The 20371-nt window shown below is 41.3% G+C and overlaps 2 protein-coding genes across 9 annotated transcripts in view; one reads left to right on the plus strand and one right to left on the minus strand.

The window, feature by feature from the left end:
• map2k4b (mitogen-activated protein kinase kinase 4b) overlaps nucleotides 1–20371 on the plus strand; it is a 60002-nt gene that overhangs the window by 33990 nt on the left and 5641 nt on the right. The gene's annotated exons all lie outside the window — the stretch shown is intronic.
• Nucleotides 1–20371, minus strand: part of myocd (myocardin) — a 62527-nt gene that overhangs the window by 5595 nt on the left and 36561 nt on the right. For 3 of the 8 annotated variants that reach the window (XM_061755099.1, XM_061755100.1, XM_061755098.1), the window contains exons 3-11: nucleotides 17766–17921; nucleotides 14307–14494; nucleotides 8776–8880; nucleotides 8384–8697; nucleotides 7258–7414; nucleotides 6631–7149; nucleotides 3308–3808; nucleotides 2051–2197; nucleotides 82–139 (exon numbers count right to left, since the gene is read on the minus strand). In XM_061755099.1, the coding sequence (XP_061611083.1) occupies nucleotides 82–139; nucleotides 2051–2197; nucleotides 3308–3808; nucleotides 6631–7149; nucleotides 7258–7414; nucleotides 8384–8697; nucleotides 8776–8880; nucleotides 14307–14494; nucleotides 17766–17921 (2145 nt within the window). The remainder of the gene's footprint in view (nucleotides 1–81; nucleotides 140–2050; nucleotides 2198–3307; nucleotides 3809–6630; nucleotides 7150–7257; nucleotides 7415–8383; nucleotides 8698–8775; nucleotides 8881–14306; nucleotides 14495–17765; nucleotides 17922–20371) is intronic. The other 5 variants (XM_061755103.1, XM_061755104.1, XM_061755102.1 and 2 more) reach the window with 3 other exon arrangements.

A 20371-nucleotide genomic window follows, 5' to 3' on the forward strand; every position in this document is an offset into this window, starting at 1 on the left:
TGGGCATGTGTATAATGTTGCATGTGTGTTTTATATGCAGTGCTAGAATTAGTTTTGGACAATTCAAAAAGTTCCTCTCACCTCCACTTTCTATGAGGACATCCAAAAGTTCATCCATCTGCTGACTTCTGATCAATTGCTGTAACACAAAATGTTGAATGTGAATAATGGTGTTGGCTGATTTCACTTTGAAAGACAAAAGCCGTTAAGCAGTCTGTAGATAAGGAAAACACTTCAAGCATTTCTTGAACCATGACCCATAGACTTTTTAGACTCTAAAAAACAAACTGCGAAAATAATACAAAAGGGAGCATTGTAATTGTTACACAACCAAATGGGGTTAAGTGTAAAATTGGCCCTTATGTTTTTGATACGTTAAAAAATATATTCTTTCAAAGATAGGATCTATAGAATGTTGACAGATTGAGTGGGTGTAATGAATAATCTCGCTTGTTTTCAATGCAGTGTGGGTTGATGATATTTGAGGGCTAGTTTTGCTGATGAAATGGGGAATGATTATGGGTAATTGTGCTATGAAAAAGAAAACATCTAAAAAGGGAGAACCATTCAAACCAGGAAAGGGAAATTGAAGTAGAAGAGGATGAAGGCAATTATTTCCTTTTCAATCATTTGCAACTGATAAAATATTTTTACAAGTGATCAACATCTAATTTGGACAGCAAAGTGGTGTGGTGTTCCATGACTCAGTTTGAAAACAAACAAAAAAGCGAACCAAGGTAATGTTTCCTACTGAAATGAATGGAAATGCAATTAATCTGTTCCAACCCCAGACCAAAATTATATTTACCTCATGTTCATCATGTGTGGTTAAAAATAAATACAGTACAATATAAAAATAAGTTGAAACATAGACAGCACACTCTCCTTCCAAGCACAAATAAACATCACATGGTCTGCTTACTTTCCCTTACGAAACATTAATCACCTCCGTCCATCACTCAGCCCCCCCTCACGGCCGCTGTCCTTGTTCATAGCCTCGTCACATCCCACCTGGATTATTGCAACTCTCTCCTGTTTAATCTCCCTCACAAATCACTCCAAAATCTACAGCTTCTCCAGAAATCTGCCACCCATATTAACACAAGGACCCTCTCCATTCAACCACATCAAGCCAGCCCTGCAACAACTCCACTGGCTCCCTGTCTAATACCGTATCCAATATAAAATAACAGTATCACGATTAGTTTTCAGGTTCTTTGGAGCAATACTGAGGGCGAATAGAGCAAACAAAAAATAAAAATACCTGCAATGTTTGACGCATGGAGCAAATGATGGTTACGCAGCCCAAGAAAAAGCACAACTGAGTCTTTCATGTCCACGCCATGACTATGTTCGTGAAACAAAAATAGTGCATGAATGGTGGCAATATTTCTTTGAAAATTTTGTTCGGAAATGGTTTGTAAACCAGGGCGTTAAATGAACTGAGGTTCCACTATATTTGCATATCAGACTGACTGTATTATGTAGACATAACTGTGGTACCAATATGGTCCTTTAACCATTTCACTCAAACCATGCTTATTATTAGTAATTTTACAAAAATGTACTCCAATTTTGACAAAAACAGCGCATAGGACAGAGCAAATAGAAAAAGAAAGATACACTACAGGTGATGGATTTCAGGAAACTCAACAGAGAGAAACGCCAATAGATAAAATAAAATTAAGGGCCAGCCACGATTTGTAGAATCTTAATCATGGATTTAAATTTACCTGCATTACTGCCTCCTCATAGCATGGGGGCTGGCTTAAGTCAGATGAATGTGAACTATTGAAGGAGACTTGGCACTTTTGGCCAACTTGACGAGGAGGGGGCATTAATGACATCTACATAAAACAGGTGAGAAGTGACATTAGCTCTCTGTTTGGGAGCTTACCACTAGTGTGTCTTTTAATTTATGAGAAAAAAGTTGAAGGAACAATTAATTGTGTCTTTATAAATGGAATGATGCGGTAGACTTGACACAAAGACAATGTCAATGAAATAAAGGACAAAGCAGATGGGAGAAATCAATCTAATCATTGTTTACCTTTGGTTGCATATTTGGGTTGCCAGGCTTGGCTGAGCCATTGTAATTGAAGGAATAATCGGATGTATTGGAATAAACTCCCTGAAGGCCTCTTTGGTCTGTCGGATAAGAACAGTTGACGAGCTGAGAACCGCTCTTATGAGGTACCTGTAGTAAAAGAGCATGTTCAATGTTAAAGCCTTATTCAGTAAGTTTGAATGCAGCATTACCAAATCTGCAGCTGACTTTCATCTTGGCCACATCTCAGCATTTAAATAATAAAAGAAAAACATATCAATATACTCAGCATCCACACTGTCACAGCTGATCAGGTTCTGAAATTAATCAAATACGTAATAGCATTTTGAAATACTGTGTAAATAATAAGTGTGAATTATACCAAATATGTGCAGGTTATTATGGTAATGATCAACCACTTTTATTTTGACATTTGGGATGCAGGCTGGAATTTTTCAGACCCAACAGTCCAGCCCATAATAACCTTTTTACCCTATTAATCTAAGGCCCGCTGCACACCGAGCTTTGCACCTAGTAATTGCAACTAAACTGGACAGTCCCGAAAAAAATTCACCCGGCAACTCAGTCACACACATGGTGATTTGCCCTTGCACATACAGGTACACCAATTCACTGCAACTGAAAAACTGTGACCCCCAGTGTTTTTATCGGGCACTACATATACTTACTGAATTATTCTTTATTGAACCACAAACATGGTGTGATTGTGAAGGAAGAAGCAGATTGCCCTGGCCGCTGCAGCTATATAATAATACAAAGACAGGAAATGGGCAAGAAATAAAGGTGAGTGTGTAGATTGTTCATTGCCTATACTTGTGCATTTCCACGACAGAGACTCTGCACGCTTCACTTTTTGTCTGATTGAAATAAAATCATCGATGGGTGGGCTGGCATGCTGACAAGACTTTTTGCCTGATGAAAAAGATCATCATTTGTCAACAGGGGTGCTTGGTTGACGGACCTTTGCCGATTGGAGGTTATGGTTTCTATGCCCACTCAAATCGTTAGGATGCTTGTGCCCCCCCTTGCATGCCACTGCCAGAGGGTCACGGTTCAACTCCCACTGCAAACAATGCTAGTCTTCATGCTGACTGATGTCGAGGGGCCCTTGGGCACCCCCAGCTCAGTGTCCTGTATTTAACCAATTTACTAGTTCAACCTTAAAGGTTCCACTAATGAAGGTTTAAGGTTTGCTGGTTTCTGTTCTATAGAAAATTTCTACCGCTAAATGCATCATACCTGCATAATGCATCCTCTGGTACTGCAGTGGGACGTGGGGTGAGCGCAGCCGTCCCTCCCCACGGGAGGTGATATCATGTAAGGGTTGCTAGGAGACAACGGCTGGGGGCTTCCGGAAGGCTTTCCGATGGGTGAGTCCTGTGGTGAGCACTGCGGACTGAGGAAAGCAGTTATGGTGGATGGGCTGCCTGAGGAAGGGGCAGAGTTCATACATTGTGGCCCACAATCGCCCCCCATATTGGGGAGCATGGTGTTGCAGTGTCCCATGTCCTCCATGCAGTTCCCTGGGGAGCTCTTGATATGTTTGGGAGAGGAGAGTGGGCAGCTTGAAGACAATGACATCGGCTCTTGTTTGATGTTCATCTCGTAGGGGTGGTGACCCATCAAGGCTGGTGTCTGATTGTGCATGGACAAATTGTGGGACTGAGCTGGAGTGATGGTGCCTTGTGCTGCTCCATAGCAGCGCTTTCTCTTGTGAAGCTGCATCTTTAGCTCCTCAACCTAACAAGCACGGGCATAAGAATTAATATTTTACTGAATACTCATTTATACTACAACCCCAATTCCAATGAAGTTGGGACCTTGTGGTAAACATAAATAAAAACAGAATACAATGATTTGCAAATCATGTTCAACCTATATTTAATTGAATACACTACAAAGACAAGATATTTAATGTTCAAACTGATAAACTTTATTGTTTTTAGCAAATAGTCATTAACTTAGAATTTTATGGCTGCAACACGTTCCAAAAAAGCTGGGACAGGTGGCAAAAAAGAAAGTTGAGGAATGCTCATCAAACACCTGTTTGGAACATCCCACAGGTGCACAGGCTAATTGGGAACAGGTGGGTGCCATGATTGGGTATAAAAGGAGCTTCCCTGAATTGCTCAGTCATTCACAAGCAAAGATGGGGCAAGGTTCACCTCTTTGTGAACAAGTGTGTGAGAAAATAGTCGAACAGTTTAAGGACAGTGTTCCTCAACGTACAATTGCAAGGAATTTAGGGATTTCATCATCTACGGTCCATAATATCATCAAAAGGTTCAGAGAATCTGGAGAAAACGCTGCATGTAAGAGGCAAGGCCAAAAACAAACATTGAATGCCCGTGACCTTCGATCCGTCAGGTGGCACTGCATCAAAAACCGACATCAATGTGTAAAGAATATAACCACATGGGCTCAGGAACACTTCAGAAGACCAATGTCAGTAAGTACAGTTCGGCGCTACATCCATTAGTGCAACTTGAAACTCTATGCAAAGCAAAAGCCATTTATCAACAACACCCAGAAACGCCACCGGCTTCTCCGGGGCTGAGCTCATCTAAGATGGACTGATGCAAAGTGGAAAAGTGTTCTGTGGTCCGACGAGTCCAAATTTGAAATTGTTTTTGAAAATTGTGGATGTCGTGTCCTCCGGGCCAAAGAGGAAAAGAACCATCCGGACTGTTATGGACGCAAAGTTCAAAAGCCAGCATCTGTGATGGTATGGGGCTGTGTTAGTGCCAATGGCATGGGTAACTTACACATCTGTGAAGGCACCATTAATGCTGAAAGGTACATGCAGGTTTTGGAGAAACATATGCTGCCATCCAAGCAACGTCTTTTTCATGGACGCCCCTGCTTATTTCAGCAAGACGATGCCAAACCACATTCTGCATGTATTACAACAACGTGGCTTCGTAGTAAACGAGTGTGGGTACTAGACTGGGCTGCCTGCAGTCCAGACCTGTCTCCCATTGAAAATGTGCATGGCAAATTATGAAGCGTAAAATACGACAACGGAGACCCCCGGACTGTTGAACAGCTGAAGCTGTACATGAACCAAGAATGGGAAAGAATTCCACCTACAAAGCTTCAACAATTAGTGTCCTCAGTTCCCAAACGTTTATTGACTGCTGTTAGAAGAAAAGGTGATGTAACACAGTGGTAAACATGACCCTGTCCCAGCTTTTTTGGAACGTGTTTCAGCCATAAAATTCTAAGTTAATGATTATTTGCTAAAAACAATAGTTTATCAGTTTGAACATTAAATATCTTGTCTTTGTAGTGTATTCAATTAAATATAGGTCAAACATGATTTGAAAATCATTGTATTCTGTTTTTATTTATGTTTAACACAACGTCCCAACTTCATTGGAATTGGGGTTGTACATCTTCAAAGACATTGACGCTATCTTTGGATCATTTTGAAAATGCTCAGTTCTCAGCATTTACACAGTTATTTGTGGACATATACTAGGAGCATTTTGAATGCCTTGCATTACAATCTAAAAAAAAATTACTGTAAAGTGAAAGTAGTTGTCCAAAAGTATTGGAACAGGGAGGGTTCAATTGTTTGTATTGAGAGTCAAAACATTGAGTTTGAAATCAAGGGATGAATATGAGACAAGAGATAAACTTTTCAGGTTTTATTTCAGTTTTTACCTCTGGATGGGATACATAACTTAGAAGATAATACCTTTTCTTTGAACCCACCCATTTTTCATGAGGACAAAATATTGGAGCATGCGACTGACGCGTTTAGTTGCTCAGGTGTCTCCGATTATCTATTATTCCTACAATAAATAGTGCAGAATGTTTACACTGTTTCTGATTGGGTGATCCTTCATCATGCAGCAAAATGATGACCCGAAGCAAACAGCCAAAACAACAAAGGACTTAATTTAGGGCACAACATGGAAGTTAGACTGGCCAGGTCAATCTCTAACCAGGAAATGCATCACAAAAGTTTGGTGATGTTCATGGCTCACAGGCTTGATGTGCTCTTTGCAGTCAAAGCAGGCTCTTGTTCTACACCTTTGATCCTAGACACCCACTTTTTGACTGTGCTGTAGCTCACTGAAGCTCCTCCATACACATTTTGCAAACTTTTAAAAAAGGTTTAGTAGTGGTTTCCCTTTCAAAGCAATACAATTCAATCATAGCGCTCTGTTTCTGACAGGCATCCATTGATGAAATCATTTCCAAAATGGCTGACAGGAAGAGGACAGGCTTAAGCAAAAAGCTTTAAAAATAAACCTTTCAGAACCGATTTTAAACTACAAGCTGTAAAATGTCTGGGGAAAAAAATCAAATTCTTTTTATCTCCCAAAAATGTTGTTTCGTTACAAATAATGATTCTCAAAACGAGATGTAAATAATGAGAACTGAAATGTTGATTCCTGCCTCATAATCATCATTTGATGTCAGTTTTCAGTCTACAGCAAGAAAAAGGGAATTGGAGGGGATGTACTCTATGTACTAGTTACCATTGCCAATTGTGCAAATATGTAGCTGCATCAAGTGATTTGGGGATATGTGTTACACCTGCTGTTCCTCACCTGTCTTTGTTCCTGGTGTAGCTTCCATGTCAGCTCTTCAATCACCTTTTGTTTTTCAACCAGCATTTTGTCTTTTTCTGCATCCATGCCTTCCATTCTTCCACCCTCCCCTGCTCGTGATCCACCCCCTCCCAAGCCATCATCCACGCCGAGCTGGCCAGGAGATGCCTGCAGGGCGAACTGTGGCGGAGAGGACATAGGCACATCGCTGAAGCTGTCTGGGAGTGAGCCATTGAGGGAATTTTCAGAGGATGCTGGTGAGATTGGTGGGGTCGAAGAGGTGCTGGGATAAGGGTAATAGCCTCTCTGGGACAGAGTGCTGGAAGAGGATGGAGACTGGTAAGAAGACAGCGAGCCTGTCGGAGTAACGGGGAAGGTCACTGTGGTGATATCAGAGGAGCCTGATGGGGATCGGCCGGAATTGGAGTCCTTGAAGGGCCGGAGTCGCTCAATGAGGGCCGTCTTGGTACCTGACACAGGCAATCCACGGATACGAAGATGCTGCCGGAGCTCTGATACCTTGCAAAACAAAACAAAAAATAAATAAATAAAAATAATAAATAATTTACTTGCCGTTCTCATTAAGTGAATGGTAAACACACGATAGTAATTAACTCTAGCACCTACTTTAAGGTCATCGAGATTGGCTGGCAGGGGCCCAGGTTTTACTGGGGAGATGCTGTTTTGGTTAGGATACGTGGTCTTGATTGGTGAGGAAGTGTTGCTTTCTCCTGTGTTGGACGGACCGCTGGGGGTACAAACTGACAGTTGCTCACTGGATCCTCTGGAATGAAAGATTTGAACACATTACTTCATAAGAGCAACACAGTACATTACTTGATATTGTACTAGTCAATGTGCTAATGCTTGTTAGCATATTGTAAAGTATAATAGTGTTTGTGTTAAAGCAGTAATTCTCGAAGTGTGGTACAAATATCACTAGTGGTATGTTGGCTCCCTCTAGTGGTACTTGAACGACTCACAGCCTAAGAACAGTTCAGTTATATTTCACTTTTAAGTTCAATACATCAGCATTTAATCTTTAAGAACCATTTGTTTTTAAGCAATTTTTATTTACCTTTTATGTGCAATAAATTGTAATTGAATCATTACCTAGAGTTTTTTCCTATAATTCTCACGTTTTTGTTTTGAACATTTTAACTTTAGTCCTGTAAAATTACATATTTCTTTCTCATATTTAGATTTTATTCTCATAAATTACAAATGTTTTTTGTGTAATATAACATTTTATTTATTTATTCTCATAAAATGTTTTGATATTGCTTGTGGTATTCCATCTTTAGTCTCAAATAATTTTTTATTATTTTCTTTTATTTTTACTTAATACCTGGAAACCTTGGGTTTCTGTTGTTCCCATAACATCACAAGTGTAAGTTATGCCTCGTAATATGACTATTTATGTGCAAGTTTAAGTTTTTCACGTAAAATTTTGACTTTTTCTAGGAAAATTACATCTTTATTATAATATTACTTTAAGAATACAACAGCTGTCTTATTTTTGTTAAATATTTAGGCCTACTACTCCTGTATTTTAATGTTGGTCATTATTGTGGTACTTTGAGAGCCATTTCTTTTGGGGTGGTACTTTGTGTAAAAGTATGAAAACCATAGTGTTAGGATGAATGTCAATGGGTGCTTGCCGTCAAAGGCTTACATTATACCACGAAACTACTTGATGAGTTGTCGAATGAAAATACAGTAATAATAGAGTTTTTTTTACATTGTGACTTACTTCTGCATCTGTGCCTGTTGGTGTGGCTGGTAACTGAAGGCAGGCTGTCGCTGCTGAGCCTGCCCCTGCATCTGTCCAGTGTGTGTGTGCTGCTCAGACTGCGAATGAGTGTGGGCGTGTTTCTGTTGGCTGAGGATCTGCAGCTGAAGGAAGAGTTGCTGCTGCTGGAGGAGTCTGGCGTATGCCGAGTCCATAGGTGGAGGCGACTTATCAGCCTTCTGGTCTGGCGGTATGTACTGGTGGTATTTGAGTTTTTTCACTTTGGGCTTCACGTCTTTGGGCTTCTTATGGCGGTTCTTGTCCGATGTCTTGGACTGTAAAACACAACAAACACAGTAAAATATTTATATAGACTTTAAAATATGAGAGGCTGTCATTCATCATGTGCCAACCTTGACAATAGCAGGTACTGGTATTGGGGGGGTAGCATGGTAATTGCTAACTCTAGACAGTCCTTCATCCTGGCTTTGGTCACACGGGTCCCTGGTTATGCCCTCCTGTTCACAAACAAAATCAATATACTGTATTGTGATATTTACTCATCAATATGCAACATCTGGTGATCTGCTGATTTTAAGATTAGTTTTTATTCTTGTTTTGCACCTCTGGATCCCTGACTACCTCTGTATATACAGTACTTCTTCCAGAACACAGTCTTTGCTGAGGCATGCTACACTGAGTTAATACATACTATTTATTTTAACATGACTCTCAATTATTAGTTTCACCCGTATACATTGTGTATTGTTTTTATATGTTCTAACTTTGGACATTGGTTTGCTTCTGTAGGTTCTAATCCTCTCTCTGTTTGTCAGCAAATTCCAGTTGTGTACCACTGTCCATCGAGATTTACGATATGAGGCTCAAAAGTAAACTACGATTCCCAAGTTGGTGTTGGCGGCAGAGGCACTGATTTAAAAAGTACAACAACAAATAAAAACAGTTTGTTTTTGCTGCTTCATTGGTAATTTGTGGAAGAGTAATTGTTAATTCAGATGTCAGACATTATATTAACATGCATTAAAAAGTGGTAGTGCACTCAAGTCCCATGTTCCTCCAAAACACGGCCTTCCAGGTCTCGATGTCATTGCCCACATGAGCACTGAAGTCCCCGAGTAGAACAAGGGAGTCCCCAACAAGTGTCCCCTCCTACACCACCTCCAAGGACTCCAAAAAGGGCCGGTACTCTCAGTTGCTGTTCGGTGCATAGGCATGAACAACAGTCAGCCTGACCCCCACCCAAAGGCACACATTCACTCCAGTGAACCCCAATATACAGGCACCGAACCAGGGAGTAATAAGTACTGTATGCCTGCACCATCGAGACCTTAAAGTTCCTGGGAATTACAGTCTCTCAGGAAGAAGTGGGAGACCAACAGCAACTCCATCCTCAAAAAGGCACAGCAGAGGATGTATTTCCTGCGGCTTCTGAGGAAGAACGGCCTGCCACAGAAGCTGTTGAGGAAGTTCTACACAGCAGTCTTCGAATCAGTCCTGTGTTCATCCATCACAGACTGGTTTGGTGCTGCCAGAAAAAAGGACAAACTCCGACACACATTTTCAATGGGAGACGGGACTGTCCCGCAGGCAGGCCAGTCGAGTACCTGCACTCTTTTACTACAAAGCCACGTTGTTGTAACATGTGCAGAAAGTGGTTTGGCATTGTCTTGCTGAAATAAGCAGGGGCATCCATGAAGAAGACGTTGCTTGGATGACAGCATATGTTTCTCCAAAACCTGAATGTACCTTTCAGCATTAATGGTGCCTTCACAGATGTGTAAGTTACCCATGCCATTGGCACTAACACAGCCTCATACCATCACAGATGCTGGCTTTTGAACTTTGCGTCCATAACAGTCCGGATGGTTCTTTTCCTCTTTGGCCCGGAGGACACGACGTCCACAATTTCCAAAAACAATTTGAAATGTGGACTCGTCGGACCACAGAACACTTTTCCACTTTGCATCAGTCCTTCTTAGATGAGGTCGGGCCCAGAGAAGCCGGCGGCGTTTTCTGGGTGTTGTTGATAAATGGCTTTTGCTTTGCATAATAGAGTTTTAAGTTGGAGTTACGGATGTAGCGCCTAACTGTATTTACTGACATTGGTTTATCTGAATTGTTCCTGAGCCCATGTGGTGATATCCTTTACACATTGATGTCGGTTTTTGATGCAGTGCCCCCTGAGGGATCGAAGGTCACGGGCATTCAATGTTGGTTTTCGGCCTTGCCGCTTACATGTGTGATTTCTCCAGATTCTCTGAACCTTTTGATGATATTATGGACCGTAGATGATTAAATCTCTAAATTTCTTACAATTGTACGTTGAGGAACATTGTCCTTAAACTGTTAGACTATTTTCTCACCTGTTCCCAATTAGCCTGTTCACCTGTGGGATGTTCCAAACAGGTGTTTGATGAGCATTCCTCAACTTTCTCAGTCTTTTTTGCCATCTGTCACATCTTTTTTGGAACGTGTTGCAGCCATAAAATTCTAAGTTAATGATTATTTCCTAAAGACAAAGTTTATCAGTTTGAACATCTTTATAGAGCATTCAATTAAATATAGGTTGAACATGATTTGCAAATCATTGTATTCTGTTTTTATTTATGTTTAACACAACGTCCCAACTTCATTGGAATTGGGGTTGTACTTAGCAAATAAAGATGATTCTGATTCTTGGCACCTCTCACCGGGGGCAACTCCAGAGTGAAAGAAATTCTAACCCCCTCTCAAGAAGACTGGTTCCAGAGCCCAAGCTGTGTGTCAAGGCAAGTCCATCTATATCTAACCAGGAACCTCTCGACCTAAGCACACCAGTTTAGGCTCCTTCCTTGTCAGAGAGGTGTCATTCCATGTGTGTAGAGGCAGCTTCTGTAACCAGGGTCCGGACCACCAAGGTCTCCACTTTTGGACGCCACTCAGCTCATATTGCAAGCAACCCCCTTTAGGACTCTCCCAAAGGGGGGTGATCACATGATCACTACTCAAATGCTCTCATTGACACTACTCAAATGCTCTCATTTACACTACTTAAATGCTCTCATTGGTAGTACTCAAATGCTCTCATTGACACTGGTCAAATGCTCTCATTGACACTGGTCAAATGCTCTCATTGACACTGGTCAAATGCTCTCATTTACACTAGTCAAATGCTCTCATTTACACGAGTCAAATGCTCTCATTTACACGAGTCAAATGCCCTCATTTACACTACTCAAATGCTCTCATACACACGAGTCTTGCTCTCAATTACACTACTCAAATGCTCTTATACACACGCGTCTTGCTCTCATTTACACTACTCAAAAGCTCTCATACACACGCGTCTTGCGCTCATCAACAGTACTCAAATGCTCTTATACACACGCGTCTTGCTCTCATCAACACTACTCAAATGCGTTCACGCGAGCACGTCAATCACATTCTTGCAAACATCATTGGCATTCACGAGTTCATGTCAATCATGCTCACACATGAATAGTGTAAATCTTTTATTATGTAGTTCAATTCAAAAAGTGAAATTATAGAGATGAACTGCACACTGCACACACTCAGAGTGAAGTATTTCATATTTAAAATATGTATTGATGATTGTAGCACATAGCAAATTAAAAAAAATTCCCCATATTGAGAAACGAAAATATAACGTCAAACGAAATAGTCAATTAAGTCAAGAAATAAAGTGATTTTTAAAAGTAAGTGGTTTCAAAATAAAATATGGCATTGACCAACAGCCATAAAGTACAATACTAACTTAAGCAGTAGCGTTACATAGCATTATACTGTATAGTACATACATATATATTTTTAATGTATAGATGTCGTATACTTGATTGTTTATTGTATTGTGTTACAATAACACTTTTCCTCATTGATTTAAAATGGTTGCTTTTAATGTGTAAGTGCTGTAGGATATGACGTAATCGTCGGCCAATCAGAAGCCGTGTCGTGTGTGACGTAGGGCTAGGCGGCTGGCTCTATCAAGAGTGAGACGCCATTATTCGGTTGCGGATGCTGCCGAATACATGTACCTTTCGGGCTTAGGTGCAGTGGACGTGTGTTTATTCCTTGACTCAAGACAGAGTTTCTACACCGCTGCGTTACAATCTGAAACGTATACAGTTCGTTGCAGGCCGGATGGCCGGATAGTCGCATTTAAGCTCCTCTGCACCGGTGTACCTACTGGCGTGTCCAAAGGGAATGAAGGAATTTAATTGTCGTTGTGAAGCTCGTGTCATAGATATGCACTCCAGACTACATATAGTCAGAGTCAAATATTTTACAACTTTTTTAAATAGAGGTACATCTCAAGGCGGCACGGTGGCCGACTGGTTAGAGCGTCAAACAACTCAAACCTACAGGGATACAAATCATGAGGCAGTTGATCACAAATAGAATACCATAAGTGTGGGATTCACAGAGTAATTAACACCAATGATATCACAATAGCCGGCACGGTGAGCGACTGGTTAGCACTTCTGCCTCACAGTTCTGAGGAGCGGGGTCCAATCCCCGGCCCCGCCAGTATGGAGTTTGCATGTTCTCCCCGTGCCTGCGTGGGTTTTCTCCGGGCACTCCGGTTTCCCCCCACATCCCAAAAACATGTATTAATTGGGGACTCTAAATTGCCCGTAGGTGTGAATGTGAGTGCGCATGGTTGTTTGTTTGTATGTGCCCTGCGATTGGCTGGCAACCAGTTCAGGGTGTACCCCGCCTCCTGCCCGATGATAGCTGGGATAGGCTCCAGCACGCCTGCGACCCTGGTGAGGAGAAGCGGCTCAGAAAATGGATGGATGGATGGATGGTACATCTCAATAAATTAGAATATAGTTAAAAAGTTTTTCTTCAGTACTCATAGAGTGATTAAACACTGAAGTACTTTTCAGAGGGAAAATTCGAGCCTAATTTCTACATTAAAAATCGCTTTATTTCTTGAATTAATTGACTATTTCATTTGACGTTATATTTTAGTTTCTCAATATGAGGAATTTTTTTTATTTGCTATATGCTACAATCATCAAAATAATAGATATTTTAAATATGAAATACTTCTCTCTGAGTGTGTGCAGTACGCAGTTCATCTCTATAATTTCACTTTTTGAACTACCTAACTTTTTGAACTACCTAATAAAAGATTTACACTATTCATGTGTGAGCATGATTGACATGAACTTGTGAATGCCAGTGATGTGTGCGAGAATGTGATTGACGTGCTCGCATGAACGCGTTTGAGTAGTGTTGATGAGAGCAAGACGCGTGTGTGTGAGAGCATTTGAGTAGTGTTGATGAGAGCAAGACGCGTGACTGTGAGAGCATTTGTGCAGTGTTGATGAGAGCAAGATGTGTGTGTATGAGAGCATTTGAGAAGTGTTAATGAGAGCAAGACTCGTGTGTATGAGAGCATTTGAGTAGTGTAAATGAGAGCATTTGACAAGTGTTAATGAGAGCATTTGAGTAGTGTAAATGAAAGCATTTGAGTAGTGTAAGTGAGAGCATTTGAGTAGTGTAATTGAGAGCATTTGACTAGTGTAAATGAGAGCATTTGAGTAGTCAATGAGAGCATTTGAGTAGTGTGAATGAGAGCAAGACTCGTGCGCACGAGAGTGTCTGAGTGGTCCTTATGAATGCCTTTCAGTAGTTTGTGTGTGTGTGAAAGCATTTGAATAGTAAGTGTGAGAGCTAATCCTGAATAAGGTCCTAACGGCCCCTCATAAAAAACAGGCGCCTCAGAAGCGGGATGTAGTTCATTATGACGCCACAAAGGGGCAGAACATGCAAAGATTGGATAGGAGGGAGTATAGAACCTGTCAACGTCAAAGTGGGCAGGAAAAAAAACCAGACTGGGAACACGGAGCATGAAAACACCAGTGACATAAGTACACCTTGTTAATATGTTTTTAAGACAGTGCAAGGATGTTTGTACCTGCTGTGTGCTGGAGAGTGCAGGTGAGGAAGAGGAGGAGGGCACACTGCCGACCACCTCAGATGAAGAAGGGCAGGCTGAGCCCTGAGACTCGTCGCTGTGATGCTGTTCAGGAGACAAACTCTCACTGCTGCTGTCTTCCTCAAAGGCATACGAGTCCTCCTGCTTGGGGAACTTGCCATGGTTCACTGCAAAGAAGACCCATAAGAGTTTTTATGTCACCGAAGATAATCTTGATAATGAGCATAACAGTAAATACCACACTAACTCTGTCAGCTGTAGTAAATAAATACAGGGGGTCGACCCAAAATAATTTGGGTTAGGCAGATGAAGGAAATTAAGAGGATTTTAAAATACTTGTTTCTGTCATTACCTGTGCCCCGGCGCCCTCCCCCCCAGGAAAAAAGGCCACTAGACCTTTTCATCAATGAGTATGAATCAGGAATCCTCCTTAACCCAAATAACACTCAGTAGGCCTCTGCCAACACCAAAACCTCAACTCTTTACTTCAACGTCCTCTATAATAAAAGTGTACAGCGAAACGACAGTGGCAGCTGGTCATTCGAGGAAGCTAGGGCGCCGCCCTACCTGTCGGCTGAGTCACCTTGAATAAGACAAAAATGTAATAATGAAAATGAAAAATTATTATAAGAATATTTCAAAATATATTTATACAGTATCTAATTTTACATTAGCTAAATACTGAGCAAAGGTTCTGAATACGTATGGCTGTGTGATATTTCAGTTTTTCTTTTTTAATATCCATCCATCCATCCATTTTCTTTACTGCTTATTCTCACTAGGGTCGAGAGCCTACCCCAGCTCTATTCGGCCGAGAGGCGAGGTACACCCTGAACTGGTCACCAGCCAATCGCAGCGCACGTATAAACAAACAACCATTCGCACTCAGATTCACACCTACTGGCAATTTAGAGTCTTCAATCAACCTAGCACACATTTTTGATGTGGGAGGAAACCGGAGTGCCCAGAAAAAACAAAACCCACGCAGGCACGGGGAAAACATGCAAACTCCACACAGGTGAGGCCGGGATTTGAACCTCGGTCCTCAGAACTGTGAGGCAGATATGCTAGCCAGTCATACCACTGTCCCACCTCTTTTTTAATAAATCTGCAAAAATTTCTACAATTAAATTTTTTTTCAATATGGGGTGCTGTGTGTACATTATTGTGGGAAAAAAATGAACTTAATTGATTTTAGCAAATGGCTGCAATATAAAAAAAGTGTGAAAAATTTAAGAGGTCTGAATACTTTCCGTACCCACTGTGTATATATCCATCCATCCATTTTCTGAGTCGCTTCTCCTCACTAGGGTCGCGGGCATGCTGGAGCCTATCCCAGCTATGTGTGTGTGTCCGTGTGTGTGTGTGTGTATATATATTGAGAGAGATAGAGAAGAAACAATTTAACGCCTGGAATTTTATAACTTTATACTTAATTATAGGCTAAGTAGTAATTGTGTGACCTCTAACAAAAACAAACCGTGATGAAAACATAAGCTTTATTTCAACATATTTGTGTGTTTGTTTCATGTGGTCATAGGTGTTAGAATGAATGTTTGTAATGTGTGACACTTGACTTGCATGTCTCACTGACACCTGGTACACACTCAATGTGGAGGTGTTACGCTGCTCTGGTGAAACACTGACATAGCCACTTCAAATCCTGATTGGCTGGTCTGACAAAGGCCTGAGCTGTGATTGGAGGAGCTGAGAGTGCCTATCTGAGAAAGAGCAGTGTTGTAGATTGGTGTGTGCGTGTGTGTGTGTGAGGAATATAAGATTCTTTTTGCATCCAGACATGTGACAACCAAGAACAGATCCCTGGTTTCAATCACAGCAGTGGGCTCATGAAACCCATTGAACCCCCCCCCTTGCAAAACACACACAAACACAAACACACGCGCACACACACACACGCGCACACACACACACACACACGCACACACACACACACACACATAGACATACAGTACACAGCGCGCTTCATAAATTTATGTCCTCTGCATGAAACCGCATCGATTGGATCATTTCAAGAGACTGAGGTGGCATAATTAAGGGACATCTGCAAGCTTTGGAGACTTGCACTGTTCAAGTGGCTGGTCAAGGAGTTACGTTGGGTCACATAGTTTCCAGACTTACTGCACAGAGGTTTGGAGTACTGTGCTCAGGGTTCACCACTTAAAGGTGACGAGTTCAGGCTGCGGGCGAGCAGCCTGGTCCCGTCAGAAACCTTTGTCGGTGGCTTGCTGGAGCCATGCGAGCCCGTTAAAGCTGAGACAAGTGCTAAAAGGAGGGGAGGTAGTTACAAATATACACATATAGCCCCCCTCCACACACACACACGTGCTTGCAAACACACTTCTAAAGAAAGAGGGTGGGCCTAAATACAGCTGCTGCTCATCCCAATAAAGCACTTCCAGCCTTCTGCAGTGGTAGTGTAAACCAGATGACTGCATCTTTCTTAACACAGCCTGTTTACTGAATGATCAAGGCAGACAGAACCACTAACCACCATAGTAAAACACATACATATTACACTGTCAGGAATGATATAAAGAGTGCACAAAACATGGAGAGGATAACAAGACAAACAGTCCAAGGCCCGGCATTACGCATATTGCCAAATCAAGAGGGTCCGAGGTGCATTTCCTGGAATCAAAGGGTGTTTCAAGAGGGCTCCCCAAACACTTGAACCTCCCCAATAAATACTGACTAAACATCGATACAAATACACCCTTGTCAAAGAGAACTTGCCTTAATAAACAAAAATGAGAATTCTGGAGACCTAAAATTTATTTACTTGTGTTTTACTTTGACATTCAGCTCAGTGTTTATTCTTTTCTGTCTCTTTAGCATGTGCAGTACCTTCAAATAAAAATTTTGTTTTATTTTCATACGAAACATGACGAAAACAGGTTAGGAAATGCATTAATTTCATTGGCTAGCGATTTCAAAGTACATTTTACCCATAAAAACAATGTCTACTTCTTCCAGGTCACTGCAGATTTAATATACTTTGGTATGGTGGACCAATTTGTGATTTGACATGAAATTAATAACATGTCTTTAATACAAATAATAAATATATGGTTATAATAGAAAACACCCTCACAACCTAAGCGGTAATAACATTGAATTGATTATATTTAGTCTTTTAGTATACAGTAAAATATTGTAAAAGCTAGTGTCATCATAATGTTTAGCTCAAATTAACATTTTAATTGGTATAAATGTGGAAAAACACAAGTGCACACTCACTGTCTTACTGTGTATTAGAGCGGGCTCCATTTTATTTAGGTGTAATTAGAAAACCAGCATGCTCTCCTTTCAACTTCCACTAAGTGATGCTGAGAATGCTAAAGTGGGGCCACGCAGGTTGAGATGCAGGTGTATTAAACGATGTGTTAATAAACTAGTGAAGCATCTCTCTGCTGATACCTGTCATGGTGAGGGCAGAGTCTAGAGGAATGATATTCTTTTGGACGAGCTCCATAGGCCCAGGCCTGAGAGCCAGCTTCTCATTGAGTTCCTCTGCGAGGCGGCCTCGCTTTAACCTCGCCTGGTCCTCCAGTGAGGAGCCGACTGAGGCTGAGTCTGGAGAACACACAGCAGGGCCACACCATCAATAACATAGGACACACCACACTCTGGTGGTACTGGACTGCTGCATTTAATCAAGAAACATACTCAAATACTGTAACATTGCAGTGCACACACTTCCAGACTATTAAAATCTGTCATCAGTCAGAAAATTACCAGGGGCAGACAAAAAGTAATGAGCCCAATTTAATGTACCTTAGCCATATTTTTCCCCCCAGAAATCTTCATGAGTTGTGGTTGAAATACTTGTTTGAAGGTTTTTTGTTTTGTTTTTGTTTTTTTGTTGAAGCCCGTCTTTTTCCTGTCAGCTATTTTGGAAATGACATCATTGTTGGATGCCTGTCAGAAGCAGAGATCTGTGATATAATTTCTTGCTTTGGAAGGGTAACTACCACTCAACATTTTCAAAAGGTTGCGAAATGTGAATGGGGATGCTGCAAGAGGCAACAGCACAGTTAAAAAGTGGGTGTCCAGGATCAAAGGCGAAGAACAAGAGCCTGATTGGAGTGACCTCTGTTACAGGCAAAGTAGTTTGTGAAGTCATCTGTTCCTTTGGCTGGACAACCATAACCCATCCCCCATATTTACCCAATCTGGCACCATCAGATTATCACCTTTTTGGACCTTTAAAAATTGGGCTTTACTTTTTGACTCCCCCTCGTATTTAACTAAATACACTATCACTAGATATAAAATGACTCCTATGAACAAATGAAAAAACATAAAGAAAGTCCGTCCATCCATTCATTTTCTATACTACTTGTCCTCATTAGGCTTGAGGGAGCTGACTCGTGCAAGAGGCGAAGTGCACCCTGCACTGGCCGCCAGCCAAATTGCAGGGCACATTAAGCCAAACAACCAATCAGAGTCACATTCCTACCTATTGACAATTTAGAGACTCCAATAAACCTACGATGCAGTTTTGGTATGTTGGAGGAAGCTGGAGGAAGCCTGAACCAAGATCCAATTCATTTCATGAGGAAATTACATCTTGACTGTGAGGCAGACGTGCTAACCACTACTCGATTGTGCTGTCTTTCAAGAAAGTCTTTATACAAAATTATCAATTTTATAGAATTGCAATTTGACATTAAAAAGCCACACAAATCCACATCTCCCCTTTGGAGCCACCTTCGCAAGTTTACAGATGTGTTGCCAAAGGCAACAACACATAAAGTTGAGGCAGGAAGTCAAAATAGGTACATTTTTTAAAATTTGAAAAGTAAGCAAATCCAAATAATAATGAACAACCACACCAGTGATGAAACAGGCAGCGCAAGACTACGCAGTGTACCAGCCTATTGTAGCAGGCGGGAAAAATCATGAAGTGAGCCAGTAGTTTCTTCTCTACAACCTCTACTATGACAGGAGGTGTCTTGACTGGTTCACCAATATAATAGAGCAATGAAGAAAGTGATCCGTGGAGACCGTGACAATGACCAAAGACGCTATCCTCCATCCATTTTCTTTACCACTTATCCTCACTAGGGTCACGGGCTGCTGGACCCTATCGCAGCTATCTTCGGGCGGGGGGCGGGGTACACCCTGAACCGGTCACCAGCCAATCGCAGGGCACATAGAGACAAACAACCATTCGCACTCACATTCACACCTATGGGCAATTTAGAGTTGTCAATTAACCTACCATGCATGTTTTTGGGATGTGGGAGGAAACCGGAGTGCCCAGAGAAAACCCACGCAGGCACGGGGAGAACATGCAAACTCCTCACAGGCGGGGCTAGGATTTGAACCCCGGTCCCCAGAACTGTGAGGCAGATGTGCTAACCAGTTGCTCACCGTGCCGTCAGATGGTATCCTGGTTTTTTTTTTTTTTTTTTTTTTTTTTAAATTATTATTATTTTTAATTGCAAGCCCATCCTAGTGATTTTTAAGATTTTATGTTAAGGTCACCTGCCATGAATTTTTGCTTCAATAAACAGCAGCTGAAGTAGTTACAGTAGTGTGGAATCCCCTCTAAAGTGTTTTGTCTGTCAAGGCAACAACAGCAAAAACATTTTTTTAACACCCTGTGAAGGTTCTATCGTTTTTGTTAGTACATTTCATTTAATTGAACAGGTTTTGTTTTAACTTCCTGGACTTTTTTGTTAGTACATTTCATTTAATTGAACAGGTTTTGTTTTAACTTCCTGGACTATGTTAAAAAAAATAAAGAACAGATAAACACACGATGCTATCTTTTTGTATAGTTGCGACCATTGGCGTTTCTAGCCCCTAAAATTTGAGACCTCCAAAACATTGTTTTAAACTGTATGTCATTTTTAAACAACCAAGAAAAGTGTAAAACCACTGTACTTGGTTGTAACCTAATATTTTAACAACAAAAATACAACAACCCCAATTTCCTCAAAAATGCTTTGCTCCACCCAATCCCTACCACATCTCCCCGACTGGGCTCTGAGCACTTGACCTACACAGAGCTATAT

This window comes from Phyllopteryx taeniolatus, chromosome 19 (assembly GCF_024500385.1).
Source record: "Phyllopteryx taeniolatus isolate TA_2022b chromosome 19, UOR_Ptae_1.2, whole genome shotgun sequence".
NCBI classification, from domain to species: domain Eukaryota; kingdom Metazoa; phylum Chordata; class Actinopteri; order Syngnathiformes; family Syngnathidae; genus Phyllopteryx; species Phyllopteryx taeniolatus.